Below are 15,364 nucleotides of genomic sequence, written 5' to 3' on the forward strand. Positions count from 1 at the left end.
AGCATGCTGTGTCCTCGGGGAGTCAGTCGAGACCTGAGGGTACAGGGTGGAAGCTCTGGGAAGGTGCTGAGGAGGTGGAGAAGCATGGGAGGGCAGCCACGAATGGAAGCATCTCAGGGCACCTGGAGCTGCCTAACTGCCATGAAAGCCCAGGTAATGAGGCGTTTTCAGCTTGCCAGTGGGCAAGGATAGCAGGTATAAGAATAAGAAGCTGTGGGACTGACTGTCTTTAAGGTGACTGGCCTGCTAGGGAAGAGGTCCCAAGTCTCGGTGTTCAAGGTCTATATGGCTAGGAGGCTCTGGTGTCTTGTAAAGGGAACTTGGTTATGGAAAAGATCAGGCTTCCAGAATGCTTCACTCCCATTGGGGTCAGAGGCTCCAAGTGATTGGGAAGTCCAAAGCAGTTTTGGCACAGGTGAGGGAAAGTGACTCCCACAAATCCATCTTTGATTTGGGATCCTACTCCTCACCCTGTAAACATCCTGGCTTCCTCCTAAGGACTTGGGCTTGGAAGTGCCCTGTGGGTTCTCCCTGCACTGAGGACTTCTGGCCCACTGACCATCATGCCAGCTGAGGCGGCGCTGGCCCCCAGAAAGGAAAGACTATAGTGGAATCAGAAAAGGCCCCAGAAGTGCTCTGTGCTATGAAGCATCCTGAGTTAAAACCACGGGACAGCCACAAGTGGTTAGGACCCTGTGCAGGGAAAAAGCCCTATGCTTTGGGAAATACAGAAAGAAGCTGGGAGATTCTAGAGAAGGGCGGTAAGATGATAAGATGATGTCTTGTCTAGCCCCCAGACAGGAAAGGCAAAGCCTAGATGAAAGGTAACTGACCTGCTCTTTCCGAACAAGATCAAGGACAGGGAAAGAAGACTCAAAGAGGTAAAAGTCTAAAGAGACATAACCACCAAATGCAACGCATGAAGCCTGACTGGATCCAGGATGTTTTCAGAAAAACTATCGAAGAAGTCATGGAGGAATCTGACTTGGCCTAGACAGCTGGTCTGTGAGGGAATGACGGTCATTTTCTCAAGTGTAACAGCGGCACAGAACAGGGCAGAGACCTTCCCATTCAGGGCCCAGGGTGAACTGGATGTTACAACAAACATCCTCTGCACCTCACCTTTGGATACCTGAGGACATACCCCAACACACACGCAACTAATCAGATATGCAAAATTGTAATTGATCTAGTGGTTGATATATACATGTCCATTATTCAATTCTTTCAACTGCTCTGTGTATTTTTAAATTTCATAACAAAAAGAAAACATTTCTATGAGGCAAGCCTTAGAACTCGGAAAAAAAAGTATGTGTGACAGAAGATATTGCTTTACAGTGGCGAGGGGTGGGGGCAAACCACACACCTCTAATGGGGAACAAATCCAAAAATGTCAAAAGTGTCATTAAGGGTTGAAATCCATTTTTTCCAACAGTGGGTTACACGATCAGAAATACACATACGCAGGGAACACTGCACACTGGTTTAAAAATAGCAAAGAGAATAAATATTCATGGAAAATAAATTCCAACCAAGAAGTATATAGAGTAAAAAAACGAAAGCTTTCCACCTGCCTCCTATTTTCAATGTTAGAAGTTGGCTGTGTCTCTTTCTAGATCTTTTCTGCGAATAAACTATGTTCCATGAAAGTGATGAAAACCAATGTTTTCTGAGCATTTACTGTGTTCCACGCGCCACTGTGCTTTCCTCACATTCATTATCTCATTTAATTTTCACCACAACCTTATGTAGCACTTGCAACTATTGCCCTAATTTTATTTTTTATTTATTTTATTTTTTAATTTTTAAAATGGAATTTATTTGGATAAGATTGGTTACTAACATTATATAAATTTCAGGCATACAACTTGACTCTCTTGATCCCCTTTACCCTTTTCGTCCTTCCCCTCTGGTAACGACCATTTTATTGCCTGTATCTATGAGTCTGGTTTTTGTTGTTTGTAGCTTTTTGTTTTAAGTCCTATATATGGGTGAAATCACACAGTTCTTGCCCTTTTTCGTCAACTAACTTCACTTAGCATAATACTTTCAAAAATCCATCCCTGTTGTTGAGAACAGCATGGAGCTTCCTCAGAAAATTAACAGAGCTATCATATGACCCAGCCATCCCTCTTCTGGGTTTCCACCTGAAATTTTTGAAAACACTTATTTGTAAAGATATATGTACCCCTATGTTCATTGTAGCATTACTTATAATAGCCCAGACATGGAAACAACCTAAGTGTCCTTTGACAAATGACTGGATACATATACACAATGGAATACTATTTAGCCATCCAAAAGATGAAATACTGCCATTTGAACTCATTTACAGTGAAGAACACAGTGATCGGGAGGGGGCAGTTTCTAGAAGGGCAGTCAGTGTGGCTTTGGTGAAGCTGAGAGTGAACAATGAGAGAGAGCAGTAGCCACATGACAGTCTGGAGGGAAGGTGGTCCACGCCGAAAGAACAGCAAGTGCCAGGGGTGGAGCTTATCGCATGAGAAAACAATTCGGAGATGAGGGAGCTGGCCAGGAGCAGACCGTGCGGGGCTTAGCAGGCCCTGCTGAGGAGTCTAACAGAAGTAACGGACTTTCCAAGCCAGCATGAGAGACCCCATGCTGAAGAGTTAGTACCGAGTAGGAATGATGATGGCTCTGAGGAAACATCTGACCGAAGATCCTGAGTGCCAGACTAGACCCAAATCCAACCACACTTTCCGGGTCCTGAACACAATGGACAGCCCTTTACATGCTACAACTTCTCAAAATAAGCAGCACACAGATGCCCCCTGCAGGCCCCTCGCACACCTGCAGATTCCCCTGAAAATCTCACTCACTTTACAAGGTCTGGGTGACAACACTACCACACACACTCAAGGGTACTGAAATCAGGGAACAGTGCTCTCTGATAAGTCAGCCTTCCATACAATCCAGAATATTCTTATAATAATGTTTTAGATTACAAAATTAAAAACAAGGTCACAGCCCCACAGATTCCTGTGAATGCCTAGGTGGATGTGAGTTTGGGAGCACAGCTCAGTAATACTCTGCATGTCATACAATGGACGGGAGAGCTGGGCTGCTAATTCTGGCAGAGAAATACTGATCTCTGACTGAAGAGAGGCCTACGCCAAGGTCTCCCTACGCAAGGTCTCCCTACGCCGTAAGTCATGAATCTCATTCTCCCCCTTCACTTTCCACCGAGGAAGAAGCTTACAGAAGGATGGGGACACCTGCCTAGCAGCCATGTCAGCCCTGGAGACCAGGGTGAGGTCAGATGCTGCAATCATCCTACAGGGAGAATTTATACTTGGAGGGCAGATGAGTGGCGTCTACTTTCAGGGGAGCATCACAGCAACAACCCCTGAAGTAATCCAGCCCCCAAGCTCTGAAAAGCATCTCCATAACATGGTGGCTTCAGCGAGGACTGCTTCCGTACTCATGTCAAAACACAGTGACAGTCACGCATTCAAAACATCAGCTGTACCGGAACTGGAGCCGAGGAATCACAAGTCACTCAGCAGTGATCAAAGACACAGTGGAGGGTTTTGTGCTGACAAAGCTAGTTGAGTGGTGTTTGATTTGGGACATATTTACTTTGGAAGATACGCAACAACAGCCCAGCACCAAAGTTCACATTGAAACCCTGCTGATGACCTTGGCTGATTTCATCTCTGCAACGCCACTTCTCAGAAGCACAGAGGTGAGTTTGGTTTCTAACATTTCTGCCAATTATAAATTCTTATTTGTAGTTAGAGATGGGTAACGGGTGCATTTCTCTATCAAACTACGCATTCGAAAGCTAGAAAAATGTTTTTATTTTTTAACCTGCCTATTACAAAATTCTGTCAGTTACAATATTGGGACCATTGTAGTTGGACTGAGAATAGGAATTGGACTGGGAGAGCACTGTACCTATATTAAATTATTTGAACTGGATAAGTGTACTGTGATGATAAGAATATACTTGTTCTTAGGCATTTTCCCATGAAATATTAGAATTAAAAGTTAGAGGGACACAATATAAGCGACCTACTCTCTGGTTCAGAAAAAGGTGTATCTGTGTAGCTGTGTGTGTACACACACACGTACGTATGGAGAGAGAGCTAGAGAATGATAAAGCTACTGTCCTAAAATACAAAACCTGGTGAATCTGGGAAAATGGTACACAGGGGTTGTTCTCTATCCCATACTTTCAACTTTTCTGTAAGTTTGAAGTTATTTCAACATAAAAGGTTTTAAAACTTCAGGCAGTTACTTCTCTCCCATTCATCGGCCCTGTTTGGGCCTGGAGATAATGGCCAGGAGGGACAAGAGTGTCCCGGTGTCGTGCTCTGATGTGTGACCAAAAAGTCCAACTCCGCTCCATGCAATCAGCATGAGAAAGCACCTTTTGGAATTCCCAGAAAAACATACTTTTGAATGATTTAAAAAATAGTGCTTTAAGAAATAATGCTTCTCTTCAAAGATAGCAATCTGGGTTTAAACACAACCTACTGATAGTTTTAAAGTGGCTTATAATTCTTGTTACACGAAATATCAGAACATCAGGAAGATTTACCTTTTAGATCCTTAGTTTCAATCCGTACGAATATCAGAGATATTTTCGCCTTTCTCTGATGAGGGAATAATGAAAAGTATTTTTGGCTTTTTATCATCTAATGCAGGAACAGGGTGTAAGAAGCTCCCAAATACACTGAGTACAGGATAAAACATGAATGTCCTCACCTCGGCCTCCCTATCGGGTCTCACATTCCTTTTCCTGAACTCTTCTTTATTCAAGTTGGGTTAATTTTTTTTAACCTTGTTTTTATCTGAGGATACTTTTCAGTGCAGCCTAGCAAGGACACTTCCACCAAGTTGCTGACTTTCTTCTTTTCTAACTTTTGAAAGTGTATTTACCCTCGACACCCATGCCCAATTCTATCTGGAAACTGGGCCCCGTTCTACCTGCAGCCATGCACACACATTAGAAATTGTTTCACGTGCAGGTTACGTGTGAGGCACCGCAGCGTCAGCTAGGTGCTAGGCGGGGGGGGGGGGGGGGGGAGGAGAAGACAACAGACATTTTCAAAGCCAGAAACTATACAGACATTCCCTCTCTAAAACATGCAATTCGAAAGCCTATCAGTTGTGAGTAGAACGTCAGTTGAGCTGATTAGTTTAACACATTAGACACATTACTGTAGGAGAAGACTCCAGGGAGACTAAGGGGAGGGAATCAGTCCTGGTGCTCCAGGGCCCACAGGCAGAGCACTCCAGGTGGGAGGTGGGGGATTCAGTCAACTTGGTTCCAATCTAGCCAGCGCCCTTACAGTGATTAAGGCTCAGTGTCTTGGTATGGAAAACGCTGCGAGGACAAAGTTAAGTTACATGGACAAAGTTCCTCGCACAGCGCCTGGCATCTAGCAGACGCTCCGCCAAGAGTCACTGCTATGGTCAACATCAACAAACTAAGAGCATGTCAAAGTGGGGTGTCCGTACAGTCGGCCCCCTCTTCAGGCCTATTGTGACTTAACAGGAGTAGTAAATCTTACCGGCCTTGACTGGAAGCAGATATTCTGGTCCTCAGATATCTAACAGAACATGGCGACACACACCACAAGCTTACTAAGTCACAACTCCTCTTTCTGGGGTGATCAGAAGTGATGCTGGGATGATGTACAGCCTTACAATCACCTGCTGTCACTGTCCTGGCAAAACACAGAAGCATTCAAGAATAGCTCATCTACCCAGCATGCAATGAATACCCAGGAAATAAGCAAGGGAAAGACACAGCATTTGGCACCAGAACTGATTTGACAAGCCAAGTCAAACCCTTCCTTGGAACAGGCAGAAGATGAGTAGATAAGAACACACTTACCACGGGTTATATATTAAAAACTTATCTTGTTTACTTAAATAAAGGGAGTGCCCCTTGGGCCTTTAGACGGAGCTTTCTGACATCACCCGCACACAGATTGCACATGCCTGCTGAGCTTATTTCTAACTCCAAGCTAGAAGCAGTTGAATTCCTCCTGACAACAGTGAGAGCCATCCAACACACAAAGGAGGAAAAAGGACACCCGCAGCAAGCCTCATAGCCTCCAAATGCACTTCACTAGGCCCTGAGGGGGTCTCTGCATTACAGAAGAGTTCCAAATCTTACGCAAATTAACCCCATGTGACTACACAAATCTCAAATAGCTTTAGAATACTTTTCTTCAGAAAGCCTGGCCCATACATATTTTCAGCATCTCCACTCAAGTTCCACCACTTGCTGATGCTTCTCTGACTGTCTCGTACTGCAGGAGGCAGAGCCACACCCCGGCTCTGTGCTGCCCCCAACCTGCTTTGGTGGTGTCCTCATGAGAGCCCTCTGCTTTAGTGCACATCGGTCCCCCACCTGGCTGGGTCCCCCACCTGGCTGGCGAGACCCTGGTGGGGGAGCCATTTGTGCCTCCAGTGCCTAATACGTTGTGTGGAGATGGGAGACAAAGTTTAGCGAATGAATGAAAAACAAAAACAAAAAAACTCCCCCAGGGCCCCGAGCCCCCAGAATTGTAGATGGTTACAGTTCTGTAAATTTTTGAAAAAAGGACTCTCATCTAGGGACCCAGGGATGCCTCAGGCATGTTTATGAAGCCCACACACAATGTCAGTATCTGTTTATGTTCACCACATTCTCAAAGTCCGTAAGACTAAAACGGTTAAGGACTGGAGTTCCCAGGGCATCTTTCTGGGTCAAAGCCACAGGGATTTGCCACCCGGGCACCGCAGAGGCGGGGTGGGGTCTGCCAGGCTGTCTCTCATGTGTCGTGTTTTCCCTCCCAGCTTCAGCTCTAGCAAAATGACATGCCCATTCCAACCCCTCATTGTTTCTCTCATCCTAACATCCGTGTGTGGGAACAGCGGCCTGGTGGATCAGCCTGAGAAAGGAGGGGAAGGTTCTCAGTCTGCGGATCCCCAATGGGAGCCGGTCAACAGCAGAAACCTGAGCATGCCCCTTCTCCCTGCTGACTTCCACAAGGAAAACACAGTCACCAACGAGTGGCTCGCAGAGGGCGAAGAGGACGAGGATTATCTGGATCTGGAGAAGCTGTTCAGTGAAGACGACGACTACATTGACATCATCGACGTGGTTCCGCAGACAGATTCAGAGGCCAGCGCGGGGAACATCCTCCAGCTCTTTCCCGGCAAGAGCCGGATCCAGCGTCTTAACATCCTCAACGCCAAGTTCGCTTTCAACCTCTACCGGGCACTGAAAGAGGAGGCCAGAGCTTCTGACAACATCTTCATAGCCCCCGTGGGCATTTCTACCGCCATGGCTATGATTTCCTTGGGCCTACAGGGGGAGACGCACGAACAAGTGCACTCGGTTTTGCATTTTAAGGACTTTGTCAATGCCAGCAGCAAGTATGAGATCACGACCATCCATAATCTCTTCCGTAAGCTGACTCATCGCCTTTTCCGGAGGAATTTTGGGTACACACTGCGCTCAGTCAATGACCTTTACGTCCAGGAGCAATTTCCAATCCGGGATGACTTCAAAACTAAAGTAAAAGAATACTACTTTGCTGAGGCCCAGGCGGCTGACTTCTCAGACCCTGTCTTCATATCGAAAACCAACAACCACATTCTGAAGCTCACGAAGGGCCTCATCAAGGACGCTCTGGAGAATATAGACCCAGCCACCGAGATGATGATTCTAAACTGCATCTACTTTAAAGGTAAAAAATAGCTTTCTGTCTCTCAAAGCAAAGTCGCAACGTCCCCTTAGGACGCATACAGGTAGACTGGATGCCACGTACTGTATTCTAGCTCCGATTTAGCCAGGAAACCAAGACACGAGGTCAGCTCACAGGGACAGGGAAGATCATGATGAGGTGACAGAAGGAGCCGATGATTACTGAGCCCTAACTTCATTCTTTACACTCACTGAACCTTCACCACAACCTTGTGAGGCCGTTACATTTGGTGGCTCATTTTACAGATGGAGCCACCAAGGTACAAAGAAGTCAAATGACCCTCTAAGTGCATAGCTAGCAAGTAAGGGGCAGAGCCAGGGTCGCCCCAGGCAGACCATCTCTAGTGCCGTGTTAATTGGAAAAAAATGCAAAAACCTTTTAGCATTTGGCCAGCCTGGGTTTGTTCTTTTCATTTCCTTGCCCATTTATCAGTAAGCAGGAATATGGACGAAAGGCTAAATAAGGGTGTCTGAAAACTGTTTAGCTTGAGTAACTGACATTAACACTTACAACTCTTTTGGGGACCATTCTGCTCTAACGAGCAGGTGTGGAGAGGAATAAACTATTATTTCTAGAGCAACTGTTCTGGGCCACGCACCAAGGCACTTTTTAAAAAGGATACCTCCCCTCACAATACACACACAGGACACCCCCTGGAGTCCTAGAAACAAATGGGCATAGATTTATAAAATTCAGATCTCTTTTAAAATGCCCTCACTGGGACCTGAACAAGAAGAAACCTCTACTTCACTCTACGAGGGCAGACATTGGATAGGGTCAGCATTACAACTGGTTGCTGTGATGTAAACCATTCTTCTCTCTGTCACCAAGAATTAGCGGGCACTAGCTAGGGTCAGTCCCCAAGGCCTGGGAAGTCACACTTCCTGGGTAATTAGCTCCAGTGTAGCTTACAGTAGCCCAGAGAGGCAAAGGACTGAGGTGAGGCCCTCTCCTGGCTGCTGCTGTGGGGCCAGTGCCCCTTAACCTGCCAATACACCTCTCTGTGCCTATGCCAAGGCCTTCCAGCAGCTGTGCCAGGCAAGCACTCCGCCAGATGGGCAAAGAAAGGCTGAGGGAGCCAAGACCACGGGAGCGGTATGGAGGCTGAGATGGAGCCCTGGGCTTACCTCCACATGAGGCACAACACTGGCCTCACGGGGGGTGGAATCAAAGGCTGAGGCTCTAACAGGCTTGTGACAGACAGACACACACACTATACATGTGTCCCCGTTTTCCGAAAGTTTGTATTATACCGCTTCGCTTTTACAAAAGACCTACATTAGTACAGTAACAGCTTTTTTCGTAGAAGTGAAAATCCTTTGGATTTCTTTCAGTTAAGGTAAACAGGTATTCTTCACTCTACATCATTTCAGCTGTTCTACTTTCAGATAGTGGGGGAAACCTGTATATATGATGAAAAGAGACATAGCCTTTTTACCACTAGCTATCAGTACAAGTTTTGGAAGTGAGCAAATTGTAGTCTAAGCCTTGGCTTCACCACCCCTTATGTGTGTGGCCTCGGGTATAAGTCATTTGTCATCTCTGTGACTCAGTTTCCTCACTTTGATCATGGAGGTAACACCTACTCTGACAGGGCTGTGGGCAGCACTGCAACAGACAGTGATGCCAGTGGGCGGCATGTGGCTAGACTTCAAGAACTCGGATTAGTAAAACTGTAGATTCCAATATTATATATTAAGACTGTATGATACTGCCAGTGACCTTTATTTTACTTCTTTAAGCAATTAAATTCTGTTAGGAATGACTTAGGAAGAGGCCAGTAGAAGCCATTTGGGCAGCACCAAAGCTCTCAGTCCTACCCGCCGTGGAGCACCCCTGGTCCCTTAGAGCCTTTGCCTTAGGCTGTCCAGGTACTCAGGAGCAGGCAGAGACACACAGCAGCAAGCCATCCCCGGAGAAACAGCTAGGATGGCCGGTTTGTAATCTCCCGAACTTAGTAACCAGTGCCCCACCAAAGTGTGGAAGTGGCAAATGCATGTCCTTCTTTTTCCCATCATATTGGAACAGTCACTTAATTTAGTCCTGGGAATCAGAGAGATGAAAGGCTAGTGATGCCCAGTCTTTCATTGATCCTTATTAAAGGAGAGTAGAGTCTAAAAGAGTAATTTTAATCTCTAGCTCCCAAATCTGTTACTAATTTGATTTTCATTTCAAATGTTATACCCATTTCGTAAAACACAAAAACAGAAGTCGGGCCTCAGCACAGGAAGCCAAAGGAAAGAATCCCAGGAGACACAAGACAGCTCCAGCAGAACCAGAAGAGCAGTGATTCTCAAACAGGGGACAAGTCTGCTACCAGGGCAAATGTCAGGCAACACCTGTGGTTGTCACAACCTGGGGGGAGGGGAAAGCACTCCTGGCAGCTAGGGAACAGTTTCAGAAGTTAGGCCAGGGCTGCTGCTAAACATCCTACAATGCATAGGCCAGCCGGCTGTCACAGAGAACTGCCCAAGTGTCAGTGGTGCTGAGAAGCCCTGGGTCGAGGCCGGCTCAGGAAGGAGGAAACCTAACGACACTCGGAGGCGGGTGGTGTTTAAACCCCCTCCTACTCATCTCATCCGGCTGGTCTACCCGCCAACTGGAAACCCTGAACAAGTTACTTGGCTTTTTTGTGCCTCTGTTTCCTCATTTGTAAAATGGGGCTAATAATGAAAAGCACCCACCTCCATATGGCTGCTGGAGGAGAAAATGAGGTAATACAGGAAAGGTGCTTAGAATGATGCCTGACACTTCACCAGTTCTCGACTGTCAGGCATCCACATTACTAGTGACTAGCATCTTGAAGCTAAAATAGTCACGTACCGCTTCCTGGATACACAGTGCTGCACCCAAATATGAAGTGAAGATCTTGATGACAGCGTCTTGCTGCCAATGTGTCTTGCTAGTCACTACAGAATCGTAGCGTGTGAGGGATAAACGCCGTCAAACAGACTGGCCATCAGCTCAAAGCTACTCATTTTACAGATGGACAAGTAGAGGCCCAGGCGAGTTAGGTGTCTTGCTAGGGTCAAACAACTAGTTAGTGGCAGAATCTAACCCAGAATCCACTTCAGTCTGTTTATCTCTCCGCCATTATCACGCCTCCTACAATCATGTTAGCTTTCTGACCCTAGAATCCTCTAAAACAGTGCTTCTCCAAGTGTGGTCTGCAAACCAGGAGCACCGGCATCACCCGGGAACGTATTAGAAATCCACGTGGTTGGCCCAAACCAGACTTTCAGAATCAGAGACTCTGGGGGTGGGCCCTGTAGTTCGAACAAGCCCTCCAGGGGCTTCTGATGTATGCTTACATGGGAGGGCCACTGCTCTTAAAGAACATTTTCACGAAAGCCCTGTTTCTGTTGACTTTCCAGGATCCTGGGTGAATAAATTCCCAATGGAAATGACCCACAACCACAACTTCCGGCTGAATGAGCGAGAGGTGGTCAAGGTTTCTATGATGCAAACCAAGGGAAACTTCTTGGCGGCAAATGACCAGGAGCTGGACTGCGATGTCCTGCAGCTGGAGTACGTGGGCGGGATCAGCATGCTAATTGTGGTCCCACACAAGCTGTCTGGGATGAAGACCCTCGAGACACAGCTGACACCCCAGGTGGTGGAGAGATGGCAGAAAAGCATGACAAACAGGTATTTCAGTTGAGTGTTTGTTCTTTTGATTTCCAGGACCCTAGGGGAGCCCAGGACTACTGGAATTTGGGTTATTTTAAGAAAATGGGAGAATACCCGAGACCTGCCACAGCGTCCCACTCTGTTAATTCAGCACCAATTTCTTGCTGGTGAGAGGCAATCAGAGCATCTGTGAGAAACACACCTACGCCCCATAACGACAGGTTCAGATGTTAGGGACAGGTGACTTAGAGCCAGCTTGGAAGCAATCCTGGCTCTGCCATGTACTTGCTTTGTGGCTTTGAGCCCCGGCTTTGCTATCTGTAAAAGCGGCATCATCCTGTGACTTCCCAGGGCTGCTGGGGGAAATGAGTAGAAAAGCAATGTCAAGCATCCATCACAGCACCTGGAACCCGGGAGGTGTCCAACAAAGATGAACTCTATCCTTCCCCTACCCCAGAAATCCCGAGGTCCTCTTCACTCATTAAGGACGTGTCATTCAGGATTTTCCTCTATTATTATTTATTACTCCACAATCCAAACTACAAGTTTTGAATATTTGTGAAGATTATTATTGGATCATGGCAGAAAACGGAGAAGTCACGGTTCTGTTTTACCGGATACTGGCTAGGCCCATCTTAAGAAGTTAATCTGGTATGGATCTCCTTTCAGGACAAGAATACAAAGAAATGCAATCAACTGAGAAGTAGGCTCTTAGAGGAAAGTATTGGCCCAGGTAGACCATTAGTCATCAATTCCTGTCAAGTTTTCCTTAAAAATGTCCCTCCTGTACTTGCCTCCTTCCTAACCTCCCCACCCGTGACCTTCTACCCTGAGCTTAGGGAGGGCTAACCAGCCTGCCCGTTCCCATTCCTCAGTCCAGCCCAGCACTAGCCACCAGAGCAGGATTCCCACGACCATCTCCACCCCCGTTCTTCTCACAAACTCCCTGTAGGATACAGCCCATCTGGCCTGCTCTGCTCCCTGCCCCCCTCCCCTCCTGCACCCCAGCCTCTCCAGGCCTTTGCTCACACAGTGAGCCCACCCCACCTCTCAAGCAGTGGGCAGCCTTCCGGGCCGCAGGAATACCTCTCCACAGCCCCTCTTGGGTGGCTCCAGGAGTCAGACCTGTTCTAGTCAGTCAGATGGTAACACACCATCTGTTTTCATTGCTTCATGTATGAGAGTCTCGGCTTGCCAAAAGGAAAGCAAGCTCTTGAGAATGGGGACGGTATAGAACTTCTCTTTATCCCTGTGAGGACTGAATTTGGCCCCCAAAGCATTGCTGTTCATCCAGTTAAGGACAGAGTGAGTTGAGGCGAGGACTGAATGCTTAGCACTGTCTAGTAGATGAAGGGTGCCTTTTTTAAGCACACTGACCAGATAGATATTCGACACCTTAATTAATAAAATAAGGAATGCCTGAAATCAGGGATCCAAATAAGAGAACTATCTTAGATACCCTCTCAAGCCATAAACCGGAAACAGGTCTGCTGCTGACCCGGACGACAGGACACGAGCCACACAGTATCGAAGAAATGACCACACAGCAGTAACCGGGCCTCAGTTTTCAGTAACTGGAATTACAATGGGATGGTCTTTCCAAAATCCTCAACTGATAGTACCGGGACATGATTTTTACACTTGATCTTAGCCAAAAGGCCAAGAAGCGATAGGGACATGATTTTTAATACGTGCTATGCCAATTCTGAAGGAAAAACATGATTCTTCTGTAACTTGTGGTTCATAAAACTGGGCCCCCTTTTCTTCTCTGACCAGAACACGAGAGGTGCTGCTGCCTAAATTCAAGCTGGAGAAGAACTACAACCTGGTGGAGGCCCTGAAGGCGATGGGAGTCACGGAGCTGTTAGATAAAAACAGCAACATGACGGGAATCTCAGACCAGAAAATCACCATCGACCTGGTAACCTCTCCCCTCTGTCCTTTGCATCTGTCCCCAGGGTCTGCCCGGCAAAGCCTCCCTCCCATCCAACCTGATTTCACATGTCACAGGCACTGGGTCTGCTCTCTCTGTGCCTGCCAGATGCTAAGTGGACAGGGTGGTTTGTCTAGGGGGGCAGCCTGGGGATGAGCCCCATTCCTGCTGACACTAAAGAGAGCAGGCGTGTGCTCCTTTGTGCAATAGGTACTCCCGGCCAAATCATCAAAGACCTGTTAAATACACGCAGAGACACGGCACCACCGGCATGTTCAACTTAACACACCAATGACAGGCACTCCACAAAAAAGAGAGAATGCCAGTCCAAATAGCATACAGAGCCAGACCCATCCTTTCCCTGGCAGTGCAGCCCAGAGTGTAAGATGGATCTGGGGCCTGCAGCTGCTGTCCTGGCTCACAGGCTGCTCATACTGTGGTCACCAGCAAGAGTAACTATGATACAGGAGTCGAAAGATAAGTATTGGTTAAACAACACAGCCTCTAAGCACAACAACCGTACCTGACAGGTCACTAGAGAGCATTTCAAGGGTCCTTCTGACCCAAGCCGTGGTCCGTGTCTTGTATGTGGTCTTTCGACCCGTTCTCTGAATGAGATGGGACTCCACCATATTTTCTCTCCCTCTGTGTGCCAACTGATGGAATCTGACAACTTTCCTTTCCATTTTGAAACAGTTCAAGCACCAAAGTACCATCACGGTGAATGAAGAGGGCACCCAAGCTGCCGCCGTGACCACAGTGGGGTTCATGCCCCTGTCCACACAAGTCCGTTTCACCGTAGACCGCCCCTTCCTGTTCCTCATCTATGAGCACCGCACCAGCTGCCTGCTCTTCATGGGGAGAGTTGCCAACCCCACCAAGTCTTAAAGGTGGCGGTCTGGGTGTCTCAAGTGTTTTGGAGGCACTCTGTCATTCGGTTTCCATTCTAACCATGAGAAGGGAGATGTTCTGGCATCATGACCTTTGTGGTGTATACTACCATTCTGAAATCGAAGCCCATATGAGAAGAAATTTACCGACTGAGAAGCTCGCTGCAATCAATTCTGCAAAGCAAACAACGCCATCAGTTCACAGAAGTTCACCTACCTGTAGCATGTCAGCTGTGACCCAGAGGCTGGCAGCCACATACAGACTGGCTCACCTCTCGCTTTCTCAGAGCCTCCCTGGGCACTTCCTTCCCCTATGGTCCCCCTCCTTGCACATCTGGCGCTATTACTCAAAGCCTTTCTCAACCAGGCTCCTCATCTAAACACAGAACACAGAAATGAGCAGCATGACTAATTTCTCACATTTCCCGAGGATGGTGCCCAGCTGGTGCCATTCCCGATGCCTAGGAGAAAGGCCACCTCGGGACATTCAAGGGGTGCCCTGGGCATTAGGGCTTACTTAAGTCTAGCAAGGCCCAACCTTCCGAACTGATGCTAATGTTACTTGTACTCCTGCTGTCACCTCTGCTACCAGAGGGCAGTGTGTACATGTGGCCTTGCCTTCTACCCTGGAGATAAATAAATGTCACCACTTTTACTGTGTATCTGTTATAATTCTAATTTTTGAAGCTCAAATAACAACTATAAAAGGCCAAATTCAAAAGAGCTGATGTGCCCAGAAACGACAGAGGTTGAGACAAAGTAAGTTGAATTCTCCACAGTGACTCATACGCTACCTCAGGGCACATCCTCAGGTGAGTGTTACTAAGTCTGGGAGGCAGGTATGGATGGGGCTACTTGGGGAATTCCTGAAATGTCAGTCTTTATGTGGGGTACACATTTTGGCTTTTATCCTTGGACGCATGGAGACCCTCAGACGTGCTCCTGTCTGGTTTGATAAAGCAGGTGACGTGAGGAATAAATTTCTGGATTCATCACTATCTGGGTAAGAATTCAAGAGTGCTGGCACCTCTGCAGTGCCGGGGATGATGGGCAGTGCCGGGGAGACCCCCACAAGCTAACTGTCTACCTGTGCACTGTCTAACACATGTCTAACTGTCTAACTGTAACCCCCACAGCCCTGTAGGAGAGGTTTTGTCTTCCCCTCTTTGCAAAGGAGGAAG

The 15,364-nt window shown here is 47.2% G+C and overlaps 2 protein-coding genes across 3 annotated transcripts in view; one reads left to right on the plus strand and one right to left on the minus strand.

The window, feature by feature from the left end:
• Positions 1–15,364, minus strand: part of PI4KA (phosphatidylinositol 4-kinase alpha) — a 115,518-nt gene that overhangs the window by 45,827 nt on the left and 54,327 nt on the right. The gene's annotated exons all lie outside the window — the stretch shown is intronic.
• Positions 3,656–14,843, plus strand: SERPIND1 (serpin family D member 1; the record flags this gene model as incomplete). The annotated part of the gene is given in 6 exon segments (XM_081037694.1): positions 3,656–3,685; positions 3,687–3,706; positions 6,817–7,712; positions 11,105–11,378; positions 13,137–13,281; positions 13,990–14,843. Coding segments are annotated over 6 exon segments (1,557 nt in total). The 3' UTR covers positions 14,182–14,843.

The sequence above is a fragment of the Rhinolophus hipposideros genome, assembly GCF_964194185.1.
Source record: "Rhinolophus hipposideros genome assembly, chromosome: 24".
In the NCBI taxonomy this organism is placed as follows: Eukaryota; Metazoa; Chordata; class Mammalia; order Chiroptera; family Rhinolophidae; genus Rhinolophus; species Rhinolophus hipposideros.